Source organism: Epinephelus fuscoguttatus, linkage group LG15 (assembly GCF_011397635.1).
Source record: "Epinephelus fuscoguttatus linkage group LG15, E.fuscoguttatus.final_Chr_v1".
Taxonomy (NCBI): Eukaryota; Metazoa; Chordata; class Actinopteri; order Perciformes; family Serranidae; genus Epinephelus; species Epinephelus fuscoguttatus.
The window spans coordinates 4,917,882-4,942,473 of NC_064766.1; the positions used below are offsets into that span (position 1 = coordinate 4,917,882).

At 40.0% G+C, this 24,592-nt stretch overlaps 1 protein-coding gene across 2 annotated transcripts in view; it reads right to left on the minus strand.

Moving 5' to 3' along the window:
- The window catches only part of cnpy1 (canopy FGF signaling regulator 1), a 30,312-nt gene continuing 5,720 nt past the window's right edge, over positions 1–24,592 (minus strand). For both annotated transcript variants that reach the window (XM_049599474.1, XM_049599473.1), the window contains exons 3-6: positions 20,034–20,149; positions 3,513–3,728; positions 925–1,021; positions 1–172 (exon numbers count right to left, since the gene is read on the minus strand). In XM_049599474.1, coding sequence (XP_049455431.1) covers positions 132–172; positions 925–1,021; positions 3,513–3,728; positions 20,034–20,149 — 470 coding nt within the window. In that variant the 3' untranslated portion in view covers positions 1–131. The remainder of the gene's footprint in view (positions 173–924; positions 1,022–3,512; positions 3,729–20,033; positions 20,150–24,592) is intronic.

Sequence of the window (24,592 nt, forward strand, 5' to 3'; positions counted from 1 at the left end):
TGGTTTCTCAGTTTTTGTTCTTTTATTTATTTAAAAAAGATGGTCAATTATTTGTCCAAAAAAAGATTCTGTTAAAGGCCTCTTTTTTTGTTCAAAGTTGGTCCCACTGTCGTCCACTGACAATCTAAATGCTATAACTCCTCGTTTGCGTGACTGCTGTCGCTACAGTATTCTGAAATCAAAAACACAAGGACAAAAATATTAGTGTTGACGTTATTGACTTGTCTACATTAATACATAGATACATGAAAATTTTTACTATGTTGCAAGGTTGTGTTCCATTAGATTTAATCTGCTGTTTAATCGTGGTGATTTTTGAAACGGGATAGTTGCGACTGTGATTTTGTGATCATTGTTAAGCCTGACCCTGAAGCAGTTTGTGTGCCACAGAGATGTCTCAGTATAATTATGTTCTTCCTTGAAATAAATCTTGATAAAAACAGAGGTACGTCCGCACTGGCAGCGGCTTTCTGCTGATTCAGATTCTAACAAAATGGCTTCTCTCTCATCTCTGCTGTTACGTAAGGCCGTGGAAGCCAAACCCAACAGGGAAAAATAAGCGATATAAGACGATTAAATTACCCACAAAGCACATTGCACAAAGCCATCATTGTGTGCCACAGCAAAGGGAAATGCATTTAACTACTGAAATGCAGAAACAAGTCAGATTTGAACTGATAATTCTACAACAAAGCATGTGAGGTAATTTACCAATATATTCCATATTACTCGAACGTATTGAATTAATTTATTCAACTAAATTCTCTGTGAATTTCTCCAGCTTCATGCTAAAAAAACCCCTCAGATTCCACCTGATGTGAAGAGTGATACAGATATCCTGAGTGAGGGGAGGGGGGAGGATGAACCTAAACCAAGCTGCTGCATCATGTCTGTGGTAGAGAATGTGTGAAGAAGCTTTGGTACCTGAGACTCTGTTGCATAACTCCTCATGCACATGCTCTGCATCCTGGCTGAACAAAGAGATGATATCATCCTCCAGCTCCTCCACCAGTGTTTCACACTGAGAAAGAAAACACAAACGCAGAAGAAAGACTTGGCCTCGGGGAAACAGAGCTGCATACACAACACACACACACACACACACCGGGTCTTTTTGCACAATGGTGGCCATGCCGTTTGCAGGGCGGTGGCCATGTTTCCCCTCTGTTTGCCAAACTGTTCAGCCATTTTGACAACTCGATGGTCATGCTGCTGACTCCTCAGATTCACTGGGAGCTTAAATTCCCTTCAACCTGATACTAGTTCTAACTCCATTTTTGTTTCATTGATTTCAGTAGATAGTTCTCAAAAGAATTTGATTTTTTTTTCTTAAGAAGGACCTGCTCAAAAAAGCAGCAACGTGACCAGCTATGTGTAAAAGCAAAAATGACCTGTGATGTGTATTTTAACTCCAGTGTATTAAATGCATTGAGCAGCAGGGTCACATTCAAGCTGAAGAAAACCTCAATGCTCCTATTTTGAATCCAGCTCAGGAGTGTTCTTGAATTTTTAAATTAGCTATAGGCTTTGAACATTGCAATTTTCAGGTCTGTCTGCAATAAGCAGATCTACAGGGTGTACAGTATAGCAAACAAAATATGGACATGAAGCTTGAGCATCCCCGTTACCCTAATTAAGATGATTAAGGACCGATTTCAAAACAAAAAGATAAATTAAAGCCATTTTAGGTGGTTCTCTGTTATTTTCTCCTTCACTTTGTTATTCTTGCATGGCGATCAAATTCACTGCAATGTCCTAATCCAAACATTATTTTTATTTAGCTTTTTTAATTATTATTTTATCAATTTAAAGAGGGAAATTATATTAAAGTAGGAAACTTCTTTTGCAGGAGAGATACGGCCATACAGATAGCAAGTATATTACACTAGATGTTGTGTCATGTACTATACAGAACAAATATAAGATAAATTAAATTGCTCTCTGGTCTTAATATGACCTATGAACTTGATATAATCAGCAATATCTGAAACAGCACAAAACACAAGCTGTATTCAAGTTCTGGATGTGAAAATCTGTGGACTAGTTATTGTAACACTTGAACACAGCAGTAGCCCTCTGCATGTTATACTGCGACTGGAAACATAATCCACATTTTTGTGCCATTCACAAAAAACACTGCTAGTGCTTTAGTCACATGACACAACATGGCATAATGTGGCAAAGCTAGCATCTGCCCCAACCTACGTGGTTACTGTAGGTAGATATTGACACATCACTAAATTCAAACAGGCTACACCACACAAACTAGTAATTCTAGAGAGATAGGCACTAAATATGACTATTTGCAGGTGGAACTGTTTACTGCACCAACTGACACAGTGGGCTAAAATGTCACACATTTAAATTCAAGAGTAAAAGAGGTTACATGAGGTTATATAAGACCTGGAAGTTGGGGAAATGCTAGGATGTGTGTGCTGTGTGTGAGGAGCACAAAGCGGACAAGTCAGGAGTGTGATGTACCACTGTGTTTGACAGGAGCAGCCACTATCACCGACAGTGAATATCACTAAAACTACAGACAGTAAAAACTCCCAGTTGAACACTAAAAAACAAACATAATTTAAGTATTTCTTCAATTTTCTGAGTTCTAATTTCTTTGAATTGAATTGAAAGTAATAGTTTCAGTAAAGTAACAGTTTTGCCCTGTAAATATAAGGGCCCATTTGCACACTGGGAAAGATTATATTTTAAATGAAGATATTGAGAAACCTTTTATTGCCGAAGACTTTTCAGAGAAGTTCATTCTTTTAAATCGTTTTATTTTAAATGCAAATAGGTTGTCTATAAACATTTATTACTCAGTAAATCACCAACCTTAAGTCAGGGCTCCAGTCATGTTTACAATGGTAAAATGATAATCAGTTGAACTTATTTAACCCTTATTAAATGGAAATCCCAATAAATAAAATATATTACATCTATCATCAAAGCATGTTAAATTATTTTGTAATATCCAGATGTAAGCTAGATAAACATCAAAGTAATCTTAGTTTTACATATATATATATATATGTGTGTGTGTGTGTGTGTGTGTGTGTGTGTGTGTGATCCTACATTTACAAAACACTGATAGTTGAATTAATGATATAGTTGGGCCTTCTAAAACTGTGGTATGTTATGCAATAATAGCATTACAACTACCCTGCAAGACTTCCTGTTTACACAACTGATTGCTTTTGATTGGACAGTGCAACAAATGTTTCCTAGCAACCTATTCACACTGGGTCTTTACAGCAAAGACGTTCCTCCAATCTAAACGGAACAACCCTTATAGTAAATGACCAGACTGAAAGAAGCTTGTAGTTACTCAGAACTTAGGAAGGTCTTCACACACAAACTTAGTGAAGGATTAAGCCGGTGTTACCCAGTCCTGGTTTGCAAATGCCTCCGACCTACACATGTCCCTAAATTAGCCAACAGTTATAATAACAGGTTACAGATCTATCACATGTAGTTCATACTATGGTTTAATTATGAACTTTTGCACTCACTGCGAATTTCAGGGGGTTGGGCGTTGTCTCAGGTCCCGCAAACTGGAAATTTTTAAAGTCAGGGAAGTCCCCGGTGAACCCGCTTTCCCTGGGAGCAAATCTCTTGTACTGTTTGTGCTGGGTGTCAGGGTCCACGTAGAGGGCGTAGTCACTCATGCTGTTGCACACCCCATCCAGGAGCTCGTTGAGGTGAGTCTCTGAGCGAGCCAGAGGTACCTGGCCACACAACCAAGAGAGAGGAGGAGAGCAGACGTTGAGCTGTGTGGTGGCGTGTTCACGGATGTCTTGGATTCCAGTCTGGCCTGGATCTTTGTCATATGACATTCCTATTATTTTCCCAATGTTTCCTACACTAACTCAAATGCGTGTCTCTGAAAGTTGTGCAAACACAGGAAGACCAAGCTGGAAATATGGTTACAAAGAAGTAAACGCAATCTAAAAATTTTTAAAAATACACTTGAATGGCACCTGTGTCACTACCATGGCAACCAAATAACTGAAATGGTTGGCTTATCGTGAGGAAAACAAAAACTCTTTATGACCCGCTCTGACGTTGACAGTCCTCAGAGTGTGGGTTGCCCCGGTGTCAGCTGTGTTACACCACTGGGCTCTGTGGGGGTCAGCAGGGTGACCTCTTGTTTCCGCTGTGTTTTCTCCCTCCTCACTAACAAACCTCACCCTCCAACTCTGACTTTTAACCTGCGCACATCCCCTCCCCACCTCTCCATTCCAAACTCCACCGTCCTCTTCCTCTCCCCTCTTTGAGGACAAAACAGCAAGGCAGTGGTGTCTAGACGGGTCAAGACAGGTGCAGCACTCTGCTCCCACCATCCCCGGAAGGAGATTGGGTGACAGAGGTGACGCCCAGGGGATGAGGGGCCGAGGATGGGGCGGTGAAAAGGGCTTAAGGGGGTCGCTCTTTACACCTCCAAGCGGGCTGGAAAAAGTCAAAGGGAGGGGTTGGTTTCCTAAAAAGGGTGGGGTCAGTGGAGGAGATGGGAGAAGCAGGAGGCCTCAACAAGCCAAGTGCAGGGTAAACAGCTCATTTTCTCAGTCCCTGCTCTGCTTCTGCTGCTTTTTTGGGCCATTCATCCCCCCTCCATCCTCCAATGATCAAAGGAGGAAATCTTCCTTGTCTTCTCTGGTCAAAAGGTGGTAGGGTGGGTGTGGGAGGAGGGCTGTGGGGGTACGGCACAGAGAGGAAGAGGGGAACTGAACTGGATTTTGTAACAATGTAGATATATTATTCCCTGACCCCTTTTGTCTCTTTTCAGAATTGGCTGTGTTCCCTTCTGGGCCAAGCCTACTGATTACATTATATGCACGCGCATGTGCATGCACGCAAACGCACACTCTTCAGGATGTCACAAAGTGACAAAGAGCCTCTCCGCCATCTGTTTCTACCAAATCCTTCCTTTGCGTTCTCCGTGTTTCTGCCTCTTCCTCTGCTCAACAAACAGCTTTTTCATAGTAAAAAGTGATCACTAATCCCTCTGTCTTTAAGGTCCACCCCACCTCTCTAACTGCTGATTCATTCAGCACAAGATCCCTTGAGCTTGACAACACTGTTGTGCTGAGGAGGAAGGAAGTTGGCCGGTCAACAGAATGTGTTACAGCACGGGGCCAAAGGTTGGAGGGCGAGCACCGAGGGATGTAGGTCACACAGGCCAATGACGATGAGGTTCACCTATCAATCAAAATCTACTAGTGATGACTTTGACACCAGTGGTGACATTTTATCCACTGAGTGATAGAAATGAGGGATTATGTCTAGCCTAGCGTATTTGTGGGACAGATATGTGTGGGGCTCATTGTTTTCATTACCTACTGATGTACACATTACTTTCTCAATCAATTCATTCATCATTTGGTCTAAGAATTGTTAGGAAATTGTGCAAAATGTCTTCTATTGTCCGATCAACAGTCCAAACCCAAAGATAGTCAGCTTCATATCGTTCAAAACTAAAAGGACCAGCAGATCACCAAGTTTAAGAGGCTGGAAGGTTTTTGTCATTTTTGCACAAAAAGTCACTTTTACATTGACCAATCTTCTTACCTCTACAAACATAGAGCATATAACATATTGAAGCTTCCTATGGTCTTGATCAGCAGTCATGAAGGTGGCTTAGTGGCCATTGTTAACTTCTTCCTTTATTATTCATATTATTATCATTTCTTGATACAACTACAACTACAGTTTCCATGGTCAAGAATGAATTATCAAATTCAAGGCTGTACTTGACTTCATGATGTTCCACCTACAACTATATAACGATGGTTTCCTTTTATTTGTATATTTAATGTAGTTAATTCTGTTCTATTGTGTTCTGGAAGTCCTTGGTAAATGTTTGGTTCTGCCATCAGGTTGACTTCTAATTTATGTTTATGAAGGTACATATCTGAGATATATTAGAATGTACTTTTTCATTTATTATAATGGGTGTAATGGTAGCCTTCAAAATTATTTTTAGGCCTTGGAAATTAGTACATTACATTAAAATGTAATGTAAGAGATTTGGTCATTTTTTATTTGTAATATAAAAGTGTATATATATATATATATATATATATATACACACACACACACACACACACACACACACACACATATATATATATATACATACATACGTACATATACACACAATACACACACACACACACACACACACACACACATATACATATATATACATATATATATATATATTAATATACCTTTCATGTCTTGTAGAAATGTCTACTCCTGTAAAAAATACTCCATTACAAATGATTGTTAATTGTTAATCAGATCATTAAAGCTAATTTGATTTATTTCAAGTAATGTTGGGCATTTTTCATCAGTAACCATGCATAATTTTCATAATCAGACAGCTGTCAGCTAAATGTAGTGCAGTGTCGTTTTTGCTTAACATGCAGATCAGATGTTGGGTTATATTTTTATTGTATACAAATCATAAGATTGTCAAACTAAGAGCCGTGGGACTCCACTTTTCTCATCATATATATGAATTTGATAAAAATAAAACTGAGTTTGAAATTTAAACTCAAACTAAATCCTGAATCTCATCCAAAAAAAAAAAAAAAAAAAAAAAAAAAGGACAACTCCCCCTACCCGACAATAAAACCACGTCGGTCCGTCTCAGCCCGTGCTTGGGTCTGAGTCTTTATCATGCCATGCTACAAAATGGTTTGGAATTAAACCCCTTCCTTGCCAGTCGGAGCCCTGTGAAAGGGAGCTGTCAGTCACAGTGTTGTTTGAAGAATGGGGCTGGGGGGTGGCGGTGGTGGCGGGGGGAAGAGACCGGTTGGGCCAGAGAATAGGCTTCTCAGGGATGCTATCCTCCATTCAATTCCCATTGGACAGGGAGCCATTATTGCACCGCTGTGGACAGGGGCCTTTCAATTTCATTGTCCTTGTGATATGGGCCAATGAAGACCCATAAATTAATAATAATAATGATATTGTCATCAAAGTGGTGGGTGGAAGGAGAAGCTGAAATGTCATTTTGACTATTATGCCATTTAAAGCATGGATTAGTGAATATGAACGTCCGTGATAAAGATTCAATGATAATAGTAATATTACTTCATTATGACAAGAGAGAAATATTGCAATGATTTGTAATTAGCTGGCAATTTTGACTGTAAATGATATGCATCCTTGGAATAACATTAAATCATAGCCTGGAGCTGGGTCATGTTTGTAATTTGGAAAAGGATGGAGAACAGGTGATGCCCGGCACTGCTTCAAAACAATTAGCCAACATTCTAGGAAATGTGCTTAGCTGCTTTTTTACCAATGAGTAGGACAAGAAGATCAATATCAACCCAGAGCCAGGGCGTGGTCAGCTTAGTTTAGCATGAAGCAGGGGGGAAACTGCTAGCCTGGCTCTGTCAAAAGTAAATATACGTATATGCGGTAGTTAAGCGCTGGAACAATTTCTCAATGGAAGTCAGTGATTGTGTCCTTGTTGCTGGCCTTGAGGAATAATGTAAACCTCTGCACATGTTCCCAAGTTCAGTAATACGGGACCTCTAAAGCTCACTCTAAAGCTCACTATCTTGTTTATATATCTTGTTTATCCTGTTTAATCTGTTCAAAAACTGAAATTAAAAAAATTAAGTTTGTAGTTTTAGAGGCAGTGCTGGAACTATTTCTGGATGAACAGTGACTGTGTGCAGCTAAGGCCTCCAGGAAGTGTGCTGGGCTTTGAAGCCAGTTATTGTAGTGGACAAACAATGGAATTATGTCCATCACGTGATGCCATGTGGTCCAAAAAGACCTTTTCCCATAGACTTAAATAGTGAAGGCGACATCTGTAAATCAATGGATACTTTTTTTTTTTTTTTTTTTTTAAATCTCACAACCCCCTTGAAATGACATGTTTAACTATCAGAATTTGATCCATTCATGGAGGTCTCTAGCCTACTCTATGGACCTCACGGTGCAGAGGCAGTGCCAATTCTCTGGGTAATTTTATACACGGCAGTTAAACTTTTTGGCTTCATGTGCAACTGAGTAACTTTCATAGGAGTGAATGGGGTCCCACCTCCAATGCTGTATCCAGTTCTCTTTAAACCTCCATGGTGCAGCTTACTGATGTCTTCTTATCTCATACCCCAATTCCACCAACATGGAACGGTTCTGTTCCGGTTTGCACACCTAATTATGAGCTGTTCAAAGCATATTGACCCAAAAAATAGGTCTGGAACCCAAAAAGTTGGTTCCCAGCTGGAATCAGTGGACATATCATATTCTATCGGTTGGAAAGAGAAGATGGAGGGTAATAATGGAGAAGTCAAGTGAGAAATCATCTTCTTATCATAAATATGCAGCCCATGCTTGATTTTTGGATAAAAACAAGTATCTGTAATAACAGAAGCTCGCAGTTAGTCGATGCCTTTCTACTAATGTTAACTTCTGTTGTACATTCTGCAATGCCCTCTGTTATTGAAGCATCCATGATTACAATGGTTTTGCTCAAAACCAGTGAAAATGCAGCTGATTTTCTAGACAGAACCAAAGTTCAAGGAATCCTAAATGGAACTGATGGATTTGGTACCAGTGTACTTGTGCACAAATCACAAACAAAACCTCTACTCACTGACCACATCTGTCTATCCCATCTATAGCTGGCAAGAGACAAGTGTAGTAGGTGGATAGATACACTGTGGCTCCTCAAGAAATAGTTGCAGCATGTAATTCCCCCTAAAATGACACATTTCATTTTTGTACAGATTACATTAACAAGATATGTGTGGAACTTTGAGCTTTAGTGTTGGAAGGTGGATTTTTTAACCCTATACAGAGGTTCACACTGTTGCCCCAGCAAAGATAGAATGATCCCTCACAGACTTCCCACTTAAAACAGTTCCAGAAGATAACTCCCCTTAAAACCACAAACTGCCCTTTAAAATTTCTGTTTATGGATTTAACAAACTGCTGGCTGAATAGTTAAGATAACTGGTGCAGGGGTCTGTTGCATGACATCTATCTCTCTCTGTTGAACTATTCCTTTAAGAAACCATCAAAGAAAAAAACGCTAAAGATTTCTGGATTAAAAAATATATCTGCAAACGTCATGTCACCCGACTCTGTCACATTGCTGGGCCATGATATTATGTGTCACTGTGTCAGCATGTCATTGTGCATCCTCTCATTCTCAATGCATGACTTCCCACTGGTCACTATGAGATCAGCTCACCGCTCCAACTAAGTTCAATGTCTTTGGAGGCCTTAAATGTGTCATTGTTGCAGCAGGCAGGTTTAACTTTTGTGCCACGGAGCAGCCCCATGCCCCCAGGAAGTCCTACTGTGAGGAGGCCAAAGAGCAGAGACTTAAAACCTGCAAATCCTCCTCACTGATGGCATCTAAGCTGTGACATCCCTCCCTCTCCGATTCAAACCAGGTCAAAAGCTGCTGAAAAGGAGGGAGCCGGGAGGGCATAGGATCAAGGTTTGGCTTCTTCTGCAGCTCAGTAACATTTGATTGACCGAACAATGCAACAGGTGGAGGTTAGTGTCAGCTGAGGGCAGAGGAGGAGCTCATGTCTGAAGGAACCACACTATCCTGGCATGGAGACTATAGCATAACAACCCAAAACTGTTTTCATCAGAAAAGCTGATCTGGGTTCCAGTAACGCATTCAAAGCAAAATTCCCCACTGTTATATAAATAAACCAGTGTGTCGGTCCATCAGAAAATTGGAGAAGACTTTTTAGACCAAATATAAAGAAATGGGCAATGGGCAGTTCTAGTGTCACATAAAAGTATTAAAATGGGGGCTCTAGAAAGACTGTAGTTAAAGGGACAGTGCACACAAAAATCAAAAATACATATTTCCAGAGTTTTGGAGATGTCAGCTGTAGAGATGTCTGCCTTCTTTCCAATATAATGGAACTAGACGGCACTCGGTTTCAAAGCGCCAAAAAGATAAATTTGATACGTTTGATTTGATTCATTCTGCAGACCTTGTTGTGAGCTGTCATATGTAGGAACTATATCATCGCGCAGAAGGAAGTGTGCATCTATCCATGGAGGAGAGGCTCTTGCTTGGGACTACATGTGATGTAAACATTAACAGCTTCCTCCTCCCCTGAGCTGAGACGTTAGCTAAATCAGTGGTGCTAGGTGTGCTAGCCGTAGATGCACTCTTCCCTCAGCACGGTGATTCGATTGGCAGCTGTAGTTCAGTAGAAATAAAATAGTTCCTACATGAAACTGCTCACAACAAGGTCTGTGAATTATCTTGAGTAACTGGGTCAGGATTTCTGGAAGGGGACATTGCTGTTGAGTTTCTCAAATGTGTTTTTTGGTACTTTGTGCTCCATGAGCTGAGTGCCATCTAGTGACATTACTGACAAACGCACATGGTTACTTTGGCAAACACACGCACATGATTGGGTTTACTCAACAAAAGCACTTGGTTGGGTTTATGAAAAAATAAACAAACTTTGGCTTTACAATCTCACAGGGCGCAAACACCGTTGTTGTCTGCTGTGTTCCCCCTGATGGCACTGGGTGCCGTTAAATAATAATGGCGACCAACCATGTATCATGCCGACGTGAAAGCACAGCTTTTTTCATCAGTGTCTAACGCTGGGAGTCACTGACGAAGCACTAGTTTTTGAAACGTTAAACCCAACCACGTGTATGATGATGACAAAACGTAAACCATATGTGTTTGTTGATGAAGGAAAAAAACATCAATTTGTGGTGTTGTACAGACGTAGAGCATTTATTTTGAAAGAGACTGTATGCAAACTGTACAATTCCTATGAAAACGTATATATACGTAAGTATATTTTGACAAGAGACAAAGAAAGTAAACAACTTAAATTGACACGGCGTCCCAGAATGTCAACAACCAATACACCCAGGGTACCTTGCATGTTATATGTCGACGTGAAAGTCCATGACCAAATGTCGATACGTGACAAGATCGGATTGAAAATGTGTTGGTTTTGACCATTAAGAAAAAAAAAAGTTTCTTAAGTGAATATTGAAAGTGCAATATTAAATCACTTCTTGACGGAACATCTTACTCAAATAAACTCTAATACATGTTGAAATTCCTCTATCTGCTTCTTCTTCTTGTGTGGTTGTTGAGGATCAGTGTAAAATCACAGTTCCACAAAGAAGAGATGATGTTTGTTGATTATGACTCCTGTCTTTCATGCTTGAAACATTTTCTATTTTCAGTGTATGATAGCTCTGAATGTATGTGGTGATGTCACAACAAGAGGCACCAGTACAAGGTACATTGCCATGAGCTGTGTTCTGATATGTGAATTTGTCCTAAAGAGCAGTTTCAAAATGTCCTTTGTAAAATATTACATAAGCATCAATATAGTGAGCATGTTAGCATAACCTTTGTTTGAGTGTACTGCAAACCTACTGCCTTTCCTTTTAAGTGGCACACACACACACACACACACACACACACACACACACACACACACACACACACACACACACACACACACACACACACACGTACGCACACACACACAGCTAGGGGGCAAATTAAATGAAATCTAAGCAGGACCCACAGGGGGCACAAGAAGAGTAATTAGCATTCATATCTAAATTAATCCACCTTTAGACAACTGCTTAATGAGAAGCCACGAATGACACAGATAGCAGCATTAATAGCACCATGAAGGACACTCACATTTGGATGACATAAATGTAGTATCCATCAAACAATAGTTGAAACCACTAGAAGGGCAACATGGTGTTCAACTGTGTCTGATACTCTGGTCATGGAGAGATAAATAAACCATTGTTACGCAGTGTGGAGTCCTGGCTTTCTGTTGGTGTCCTTTACACTTCAACCTGCACACTAACTTTACCCTCTCTGTGCAGTCATCTAATTGATTCATAAAGAGAAGTCTCTAACCGTTGTTCAAACGTTTATCAGTTCAAATTAACAAAGGTCCCGTGTTCATATAGATCTGTAGTCAGTGTTAAAAGTGTTTCATCACAGTGTTCAGTGTACACTGGTGTCATTTAACAACACCTTACAGTGAGACTTTACCAATATATGGACGCGTGTATTACTTAGTACAGCGGGACAAAAGCTGTGATTTGTGAAACAGAACTGGCTTTACCTTTTAATCGACAAAAGACAGTTAACCATCTTTAAGCTTTGGCCTTTTTTTTTTCTTTTTTGGCTGTTGTTTTGTCTCATTTCATTCACCACATGTGTTGGAGGACCTACAGTACAGGCCAAAAGTTTGGACACACCTTCTCATTCAATGCGTTTTCTTTATTTTCATGACTATTTACATTGTAGATTCTCACTGAAGGCATCAAAACTATGAATGAACACATGTGGAGTTATGTACTTAACAAAAAAAGGTGAAATAACTGAAAACATGTTTTATATTCTAGTTTCTTCAAAATAGCCACCCTTTGCTCTGATTACTGCTTTGCACACTCTTGGCATTCTCTCCATGAGCTTCAAGAGGTAGTCACCTGAAATGGTTTTCCAACAGTCTTGAAGGAGTTCCCAGAGGTGTTTAGCACTTGTTGGCCCTTTGCCTTCACTCTGCGGTCCAGCTCACCCCAAACCATCTCGATTGGGTTCAGGTCCGGTGACTGTGGAGGCCAGGTCATCTGCCGCAGCACTCCATCACTCTCCTTCTTGGTCAAATAGCCCTTACACAGCCTGGAGGTGTGTTTGGGGTCATTGTCCTGTTGAAAAATAAATGATCGTCCAACTAAACGCAAGCCGGATGGGATGGCATGTCGCTGCAGGATGCTGTGGTAGCCATGCTGGTTCAGTGTGCCTTCAATTTTGAATAAATCCCCAACAGTGTCACCAGCAAAACACCCCCACACCATCACACCTCCTCCTCCATGCTTCACAGTGGGAACCAGGCATGTGGAATCCATCCGTTCACCTTTTCTGCGTCTCACAAAGACACGGAGGTTGGAACCAAAGATCTCAAATTTGGACTCATCAGACCAAAGCACAGATTTCCACTGGTCTAATGTCCATTCCTTGTGTTTCTTGGCCCAAACAAATCTCTTGTGCTTGTTGCCTCTCCTTAGCAGTGGTTTCCTAGCAGCTATTTGACCACGAAGGCCTGATTCGCGCAGTCTCCTCTCAACAGTTGTTCTAGAGATGGGTCTGCTGCTAGAACTCTGTGTGGCATTCATCTGGTCTCTGATCTGAGCTGCTGTTAACTTGCCATTTCTGAGGCTGGTGACTCGGATGAACTTATCCTCAGAAGCAGAGGTGACTCTTGGTCTTCCTTTCCTGGGTCGGTCCTCATGTGTGCCAGTTTCGTTGTAGCGCTTGATGGTTTTTGCGACTCCACTTGGGGACACATTTAAAGTTTTTGCAATTTTCCGGACTGACTGACCTTCATTTCTTAAAGTAATGATGGCCACTCGTTTTTCTTTAGTTAGCTGATTGGTTCTTGCCATAATGTGAATTTTAACAGTTGTCCAATAGGGCTGTCGGCTGTGTATTAACCTGACTTCTGCACAACACAACTGATGGTCCCAACCCCATTGATAAAGCAAGAAATTCCACTAATTAACCCTGATAAGGCACACCTGTGAAGTGGAAACCATTTCAGGTGACTACCTCTTGAAGCTCATGGAGAGAATGCCAAGAGTGTGCAAAGCAGTAATCAGAGCAAAGGGTGGCTATTTTGAAGAAACTAGAATATAAAACATGTTTTCAGTTATTTCACCTTTTTTTGTTAAGTACATAACTCCACGTGTTCATTCATAGTTTTGATGCCTTCAGTGAGAATCTACAATGTAAATAGTCATGAAAATAAAGAAAACGCATTGAATGAGAAGGTGTGTCCAAACTTTTGGCCTGTACTGTATATTTCTCATACTTGTGGGATAGTGTATCATGAATTGATGCTTTGGTAGTAGATTTCTATGTTCTTTTTGTCTACTGTTTGAAAAACTCAAGTAATAGATGGGATGAATTGAGTTTAATCCAATACTGTCTCCACTGGTGTTGGGGGTAACACATTGAGTTACTTTCGTAACATGTTACAAAAGTAACGCCTTACAGTAATATATGACATTTTAGCAGTAATGAGGTAATATAACGCGTTACCAACAGGATTTCAGGTAATGTTACTATATTACATTTACAATGTCACAACACCAGTTACCACCCGAAATACACTGTTTATTGTTTTCATTTTTAATTCATCCACACTGATCCACACTACTCCACTTCTGCCAGTGTGCCCACAGAATAAATCCCCTGATTGTTGTGAGTTGTCATGTCATTTTACGCTACATTATAGGCCTAGAAAGGAGCCAGCGATTGGCACATCTGGGGCTATGCGTTATCAAGTTAAATGTGTTTCCATTAATACACCTGCAACGTCTACAACATATCCCGTTCTGCTTTTGCGTCCTAAGGCTGCCTGAAAGCAGCGGGGATTAGGAGCTGGTCTCTGGTTTGTTTTTTCTTCGTCCTGGTGATCAGCACTTCCAGGCTGATGTTAGTGTATGTTGGATGATTCCATTCACATCCCCTACAAATGCAGAGCAACACTGGCACACAGTTGCGTTTTTATGCATAACTCTCTCTAGTGCTGCTGTAGCTAAGCGGCGCACCGAGAAACTGGCAGGTGGGTCTTCCAGCTCCGGTGTATTAATTTGTACTCCTCTTAGTAACTCAATCGCATGCCATTCTTTTTGCTGTGCTAACCTCAACATTTGTTTACTGTGTTTCATATCAAAGGCCCACAAATACTTATCTATATCTCGTAATTATTAGACTTTGATCCTCTGCATGACCCTCTCTGTGTCCAAGGCTATTCATTTATTTTAAAAGGTCTAGACTATTTAAGTGTTCTTTATCATCATGCTATTATTAATAAAAGCAGGGGATTTTAATCCTAAGAGGTAACCACTGTATATGAATGCATGAATGGGTCAGACCTGTGAAGCACTGGATTTGAAATGAACTGTAATAAAGTGGAGCTTCTGTGCTTTGATTACATGCTGTGAAACAACATGACCATCATCCATTTGAAATGAGCATTAGTTCTTCTGAGGTCATTTTGGTCAAAGTAATCCAAAAGGAGTGTACTAAGTAACTTATTACTCTACACAGAAAGTAACATTGTAAAGTAACTTTAAATGAAGGAAGCCAGGTTTTGGTACCCATAATCTAAAGCATACATTTTGGAGAGCAATCTTATCTTCTGAGAGATGTCAAAAATTGATTTAATCTCCAACTGAGCCACCGATTCAAGAACATCATGTCAAAGGAAACATTATTGCAGACATGAAGGAACTGTAAACTGTTGAGAGTGGAATTAAGCCTCAGGCCAAAGACAGAAGACCCAAGAGTAACAGTTGGCAACAGTTTGCAACACAATTCAAAACTCTCTCCCAGAGTGGCATATTATTCATTTAAAATGAAGCTCTGGTAAAGTTTGTATTAGCTGCTCTGCCACAGAGCCTGCTGCCAAAAAACTCTAGATCTAGCCAAAAGCCTGGAAAATTTGCTGCAGTAGCTCTGAGTTGACTTCATGCCAGCATGCCTCAGTTTAAAAACTCATCTTCCTCTCTGTTTGAACCTCCAGCCATGCTCCTTTTCTAACCACAAAATTCAGCTATCCAGAGAGGACAAATCTTAAAAAGCTCATATTATGGCAATAACTGAGCTTTTGGAAAAAATGATGAGACAGGTTTTATTGGGGTCTGGGAGCTCTAGAGGCACTTCCTGTCACCTCTAACCCTCTCTGTGATCACAAAACTTAAAATTGAAATAGTCAGTAATGCAGCAGAAAGTTGTCATTATTTTGGATTTAGGTTTTCTTTAGGTTACGTTTATGATAGTTGGATATTCAGTTGGATGACTTTGCAATTATGGAACCATAATGTGTTAATCAGCAATGCAATGCAGGAATTATGATGAAAAAAAAGTGAGGTGATCACAGAGAGAGGATGGGGCTGAACAGACTCAGAGCAGGAACCAAACTGTCTGTATGACTGCTGAGCGGTTTTCTTTTTTGCTGACTGAAAGAGGAGGAAGATATGGAGGCCCTGAGGGCTCAAAATAAGCAAATTAAGAAAACACATGAAGATAGACAAAACACCAAAAAAATTAAGAAAACATCTTCACCAATTTGACAGCACACTCGCAAGATTTAGATAATACGCTGGTAGCACCCAACCCAAAAGAAAATGATTCCTGGGGGCACCAAAACGTGAGCTGTGGCTATTTTTAGCACCCATATGACTAATTCATCACATATACCTGTAAACTATCAGCACAGTGATATCTCAATTATCATTGTTAACTGTCAGAAAGATGACTGATGATTAATCTATTGCGCTCATATTGGAATAGTTCCGACAAATGTTAAGTCACTGACAGGGAGATGAAGGCTCAAATGTATGTAGCAAGAACAAGAGACCGTCTTGTGATGGGATCACTCCAGCCATGATATAGCTATCCACGACTTAAAGCACCACACCTACCCTGGAAATTTACCTTCATTTGGATCTAAACTACACACCTGTAAAGATTCGTGACCGTATCTAGCACGGATATGATGCCATCGTATGGACAAAACCAAAGTCTACAGACTGAGAAACATATAAACACCTGCCAATGGGCTCAAAATCATCTCACCTGCAGCTATCTCAGCTGAAACTGTGCACATGGTGTGAAGTCTGAGGCGCGCACATCCTATAGCATAGTGACATGGTAATTATCTTAAGGATGTAGTTCTGAGTCCTGCACAGGTCCATTTTTTAAAACCCGCACCCGCAAATACCCAGTGCTCAGTACCAGAACCGACCCATTACCTGTCATTATGTCTAAGTCAAAGCTGTACCTGCCCACACCCGCTAATAGAAGTCCTGTGGCCCAAAACACGCCCATGATTAAACCCATACAGGCTACAGTCACTTGCATTAAGCAAACCCAATGGAGAAAAAGCCTCTTTCACCAGCTGCGCTTGATGCCAGGATGGCGAAAACATTCTGTGTAATCACTGCCAGGTTAGGAAACATTTTAGCATGTTCTAGCACCATAAAACCTCAGAAGGATCCTTCTTGGGTGTCCTGAACTCAATGTAGGCTGCCACCTCACCCTTGGCACTTGCTACAAAGTTTCATCCCTGAAGTCCTCCACATTGGTGATGACAGTGACGACGGCGTCAAAGGTTCAACTTGTGTCATTGACTTTCAAAATAAAGGGAACTGCAGCTTGATAAAGTGATTCAGATGTCAAAATATTACACATATACCATACATCTTCTTCATCTGTTACATTACAAAAAATAAAACATACATTTTTATTCTCACCCGCTGCCCACCCGCATGTAGTTAATTTCTATCCGTGTCCGTACCCATGAATTTATATATATACACATATTTTTACCTGTTACACAGCTTTTTGCTGGTTACCCAGTGGAGGACTCTGGTTCAGATGCTAGTTAGCCGGATTAACATGATTTGGTGATGACAGAAATCCACGCCTTGTTGCTTCCTAAAGTGAGATGGCTGAGGATGATTGTTGCTTAGCTGTTGGAGCAGCATGCTGACAATGATAGCAAAATGCTTATTAGCGTGACCATTTGTGTTGAGTGTGTAGTTGCAGTTAACATAGCAGCAGTTATGGAGATGGGGCCCACCAGTAGATTTAAAGTAACTCTAAAGTACTTTAAATGTACATTTGGTAAGAATTCTCATAATCTTATCTCATAACCTATTGGCTATGGGTCTGATGGTGATTAAGCCATTGGGGGCATCGGCCAATATTTCGGGGGTTCGGGTGTAGCCAGCAGATATCCAGATAACATATGATGGATATGTGGGTCAGTACTTCCTCTTCCATGAGCCAGTCATTGTTTACAGCCCTATTAGCAACTTGAGACACAATAATGGAGATTGAATTGAGCAAGGCAACAATCTGCATTCACATGCAGAAAAACGTTTTCAGAGGTTTATAGGGTCCGAGAGTTCTTTTCAGCCACTGCTTTTCAGTTCTTCTGCTCTCCACATGAACTGTTTACCTGCATGCAATCAAAGCCCACTCAAACATGATTAATCAATATACTCGGCCTACAAATGGTACACTTCTGATACCAAAATCTTGTCAAGTAGCCTACAGATTTTAATTACATATGCAAATATCTGTTTACAGAGAGTATTTTACAGATAGAGACATATTGTACACATCATTGTAAGACTTAAAAATATAGATATTTATGCCCTCTTGTCTTACTTACACACACCGGTCAGTCCAGCTATCAGAGATTAAAGCCAAGAAAATCAATGGCAGAGCTGGACACCTCATGATAGCCTGGTCCCTGGGCAATAGAGGATATCCAGGTTCCAGTGGGATGTGACCTCATTAGACCAGGAACAATAACCTGGATCCATAGTGTCACTGTGCCCACTCAAACACACACAGACACAGAAAACCAGAGATCAATCCACTCTGAAGAGAATGCAGTGATACCTTCACATCACTGATTATAGCACAAAGTTTGAATGTTGCTTTATTTTGAATGAGGCAAACCCAGTGTGTGCATATAAACTGAAACAAAGACTGTGACTACGAACACTGAAATTACCAACATACTTTTAACTGAAAAATAATATATTGCAATAATGACATACAATTACACGGGAGATATAGTTTAAGTAAACTTCTGTGTAAATCCCAGACAGAAAATAGTACATTTACTGCTGAATAAATTACTCTTTTCATAAACAGTGTTAAAAAAAATAATTTACAGACCTTCCCCACTACCCACAGAAATCACTGATTTTCCCTTGACTACAGTACAGTGATCTAGTATTGCACTTCCATAATGTGGGCGTACTCACAAGAGACAGATAACAACCTAAAATACAGTTGGTTGTCTAATGGACAACGAGCTATGTGATTACAGAAAAATAATGCACAAGGCACAAAGGTCCAAGTGGATTTTCCTGTTGATATCATGGTCACTGAAAATGTCACAAAGGCTGAAAAAATATGATGCTGAAAAAGCTGTAGCCTAGAAAGAACTTAAACTGGTGACCTTCAAAATACCGTGTGAGTATTCATTTAGAACTTGATAAAGACAATGATTAAGCACATTCTCCAGCCAATTGTAATGATAAATTCTACACATTTTAAATCCTTTGATGGGTGACAATAATAACTGAGGAATTATCAGCCCAGTCACCAAAAGAATATGTTGGCATTAACATTTTTGAAAACACTCGGAAACATGGAGGGGATGGTGAACGGTGTGTCACCTCGGTGAGACACCGGCCAAGCTGTAGACCACTGTTCAAGGTCAAAAACAACAAATTTGGTTGTTTTTTGCACGTCATCATTGCATTTTTAGCAGCTTGTTAGGCACGAAATGTGGTCACTGTGTACCCACTGGGTGTAGTGCAATGAAAAGAGGTTGTTTTTACCGAGACTCAAAACTAGGTATTTTAAGGTAACGTATGCATTACATTTGCAGAAACATACAATAATAACCTTTATTCTGGTAATTGGTTTGGGAATTATCTATAGTTACTCATTCCGCTATGTGTTTTTTTCTGAGGGGTTCCTGTATTGGGTCCTGTTGCTGTGCCAGTGCACAGCTGTGGGGGACTCAGAAGTTAATGTGGAACAAAAGCTAGCCAAGTAGGACAGAGCTTTAGTTCCCTCTGAACCAATAACCAGTAGTGAAAAGTAACTAAATACATTTACTTGAATACCATTATGAAAAACAGTTTTCAAAATAATGTATTTAATTATTTTTAGCAACGCTAAAATCTCATTTTCTTTTCAGACTTTGCTGATAATACTTGCATACTTTCATGTAAGAAAGGTTCTGAATGCAGGACTTTTATTTGTAATGGAGTATTTAAGTAAGTAAAGCATATGAATACTTCTTCCAGCACTGCCAATAACCAAACAGTAGTTCAGCTTATACTTCAACAACTACATATACAGTAACTAAGAGGTGTAGTAGACAGATGAGTGGTAAGCTGAGGGCATCTTTATCAGTGTACTGTACCTTTTTGTCTTTCATGGTTCCATCAGGGTTGAGTCTAAAGCCGCCGACGTTGATGGTTTTCTTTGGGTCCACCTGACTGATTGAGTGGTTCAGTTCATCCACTATCGCCTTACATGCTGGGAAACAAAGGTAAACCTCAGTGATGGCAACAAGACAAGCTGCAGCTTGTAATTTAGTGAACATCAGTCGATACATTCAAAGTTACTCATAAGGTCATTGTTGGTAACTAAAGAGCACTACGTGTCCAGCAGTGAGCATGGCACTGTTAATAAACTATACTGACTAACACAATGTTGCTGTTTAGGCTGCTGACCTTTGATGAACTGTGACAAGTGTCTGTCCAAAACATTAGAAAATCAGAGTTTTGACAATATCGATTTCATAGGTGCAAAATGCTAGTTAAAGCTATTTAAAGCACGTTTAGCATCAAATACAAAAATCAGACTTCTTATGATCTGGATTTTATTGTTGATTTTTTATTCATCATTCTGAATGGGCACAGACACTCAAACAGGCAAACTAAAGCTTTAGCATGTTCGAGTGGGAAAAAAAATGCTGGTAAACCTGATTGATTTTGGATTTTTAAGGCCAAGATGTCAATATAATACATCCAATAATAAAATATTTTAGGGATGGGTGATATGGAGAAAATCCAATTTTATTATATTTTTTAACAAATACTTCAATATCAATATTGCGACAATATTGTAGGGTTGAATTTGGTGCTTTCATAATGAGATACAGTCAGATCCATAAATATTTGGACAATGATACAGTTGTCATCATTTTGGCTCTGTACACCACCACAATGGGTTTTAAATGAAACAATGAATACCTGCTTAAAGTGCAGACTCTCAGCTTTCATTTAAGGCTTTTTTCAAAAATGTAGTATGAACCGTGTAGGAATGACAACCATTTCTTCACACAGTCCCCCAACTTTAAGGGCTCATAAGTATTTGGACAAACTAACATAATCATCAATTAAACAGTCAGTTTTAATACTTGGTTGCAAATCCTTTACAGTCAATGACTGCCTGAAGTGTTGGACACATAGGCATCACCAGATGCTGGGTTTCTTCCCTGGTGATGCTCTGCCAGCCCTTTACTGCAGCCGTCTGCACTTCCTGCTTGTGTTTTGGGTGTTTTGCCCTCAGTTTTGGCTTCAGCAAGAGAAACGCATGCTCAATTGGATTCAGGTCAGATGATATGACTTGGCCATTGCAGAAGATTCCACTTCTTTGCCTTAAAAATGTCTTTGGTTGTTTTTGCAGTCTGCTTCAGGTCAATGTCCATCTGCACTGTGAAGCATCGTCCAATGAGTTTTGAAGCATTTGGTTGAATCTGAGCAGATAATGGTGCCCCAAACACTTCAGCTTTCATCCTGCTGCTCTTGTCAGCAGTCACATCATCAATAAATACAAGAGAACCAGTTCCACTGGCAGCCATACATGGCCATGACATAACAGTACCTCCACCATGCTTCACTGATGAGGTGGTGTGCTTTGGATCATGAGCAGTTCCTTCCCTTCTTCCTTCTCTTGTCTTCCCATCATTCTGTGAGTTGATCTTTGTTTTATCTGTCAATAGTATGCTGTTCAGTCTTTTTAGATGGTTTTTGATAAACTCTAATCTGGCCTTCCATTTTTAAGGCTAACCAATGGTTTGCATCTTGTGATAAACCCTCTGTATTTATTCTAGTGAAGTCTTGTCTTGCTTACAAGAGCAGCAGGATGAAAGCTGAAGTGTTTGGGGCACCATTATCTGCTCAGAGTCAACCAAATGCTTCAAAACTCATTGGACAATGCTTCACAGTGCAGATGGACAATGACCTGAAGCATACTGCAAAAGCAACCAAAGACATTTTTAAGGCAAAGAAGTGGAATCTTCTGCAATGGCCAAGTCATATCATCTGACCTGAATCCAACTGAGCATGCGTTTCTCTTGCTGAAGCCAAAACTGAGGGCAAAACACCCAAAACACAAGCAGGAAGTGCAGACGGCTGCAGTAAAGGGCTGGCAGAGCATCACCAGGGAAGAAACCCAGCATCTGGTGATGCCTATGTGTCCAACACTTCAGGCAGTCATTGACTGTAAAGGATTTGCAACCAAGTATTAAAACTGACTGTTTAATTGATGATTATGTTAGTTTGTCCAAATACTTATGAGCCCTTAAAGTTGGGGGACTGTGTGAAGAAATGGTTGTCATTCCTACACGGTTCATACTACATTTTTGAAAAAAGCCTTAAATGAAAGCTGAGAGTCTGCACTTTAAGCAGGTATTCATTGTTTCATTTAAAACCCATTGTGGTGGTGTACAGAGCCAAAATGATGACAACTGTATCATTGTCCAAATAATTATGGACCTGACTGTATATGATAAATAATCATCAGTAATGTGGATATAATGACTAAGTGGGTTAAGGCAAATAATAGAACAGCTAGAATAGTCTGATAAGTTCAGAAAATTACAACACTTAACTGTAATGCAGCCTTGAAAACCAGGAAAAGACAACACTTGAGATATTATGATATCCAAAACCTAAGACAATAACTAGTCTCATATCATGATGTCATCAATAAATATTGATATTGCTATTGATTGCTCAGCCCTACAATATATAAGCCATTATTCAGTTTACAGCATAAACGTTTTACAATATAAAAGTCAACTTGTCAGTGCTCTCAGGTGGACAGACTATTGAATGAAGACATTGTTTTTTGTAATGTTACACCACTATTTGCAGTACCACATCAGCCAACACATACTGTACACTGATCCAGTACACCTGTGACAAGTGAATATTGGCTGATGTATTGGTCAGGTACTAGTGAATACAAATAAGTTACACAGTAAATTGTATACATCTACTAGAGCTTAAGAGCAACCCCCGGTTTCATTTTGTCCAGATACGTACACTGTGCATACTACAGACATTTCATTACAGCTGTTTTAAGTATGACCTTAAAATTGTGAATTTAAAAAAAAAGATGTTTAAACTTCATCTTAAACTTTTAGAATCTGTGGGATTATTTGTCCACTTACGTCACTTGCACTACTTAAATCTAACTGGCAGTGCTCCCCATCCCAAGATCACAGTATTTATTTATTTTTTCCTCAAACATCAGAGACATGGTATGATTTTTGCAGATAAATGCATATCTTCTTTTAATGTGCACAATGGCAAACACTTCATAAAAATGTAAAGAACAACAAGTGTGCCCCAGTTTTTGGCTGGACTGCAGCAAAGCAGGGCCATCCATACAAACAAGAGTCTTTCCCAGATAAAGTGAGTGACGAAGTTGCACCATCGGTTATCAGAGTGTTGGAGCTTCCCCACTGGCTATTGCTCTTTCAAAATGAACAACAGTGTTTCCAACAAATTCTCACTCTGACCTCATCAAAAACTGACCTTTGGTCATGGACCTTCAATGTTGACATATGACGTGCAAGGTACCCTGGGTGCATTGGTTGTTGATGTTCTGGGACGTTGTGTCAGGCTGTTACATGTATCGTCTATTTTCAAAATACACTTCTGTTTTCACAGGAAATGTACAGATTACATACAGTCTCTTTAAAAATAAATCTATGTCAGTGCAACCCCCCAAACTGATGTTTTTTTCCTTCAACAACAAACGCACTTGGTTACATTTAGCCAACACACTCACGTGATTGGGTTATGAAAAAAATAACAGGGTTGGACTTTACAAACAAACTGGAAGTGAAAACCAGCCTCCAAGGTTAAAGTCGGTGCTTGTTGGACACATCCACCTACCCTTGCCCGCCCTATACAGACTTTCTTCCCCTTAACTTATGTTGTTGTCCCGTCATGTTCCCCCCGCGCTCGCGACCCACCGCAACCATGCCAACGTGAAAGAGCGGCTTTTTTCATCAATATCTGATGCCAGAAGTCACTGCCAAAGCACCGGTATTTGACAACTTCAGCATGAGACCGGGTTGGTGTTTGCACTGATATCATTTGCCTTGCACAGAAAAAAAAAACCACGATCAATAATCATTTGATTCACTTCCTCAAGAGATATGCGGTTGTTGTTATTGTGCAATGGGTTTATTAAACTACCCGCAAAGCCTGATTCAGAAGCAAGGACAGAAAAAGGGTGAGATAAGCTGCCAAAGAACTTCCACAGGAAATGCTGCTCAAACAGTCTTCAGTTTCGTCTTCAGGAGGCTTTTACAGCAAGGCACAAACAGTGCACAGTTATTTGACTTAAACTGCTTCAGCTCACTTTAAGAACAAATATTACTGGGTGAATGATGGACTAAAGATGTACGATTTATATCCAAGAATTCATATTATAGATGACACTGACTATCTGGGTAACAATGTGGCCACAATTTAGCACACTCAACACATGCACAGTCCAGCCACAGACTTGGTTTCTCCTTTTGGAAAGTTTTTGTTTTCTTTATCTATGCTAAGGTGCAGTAACAAGCATGTATCATTTGTACATACCGTCACATGGTCGGACATAATAGTTTTGTTTCCCTCCAACAGATGGAATTGCAATTTACAATATTTCTTCTGATCAAATGATTCAGTT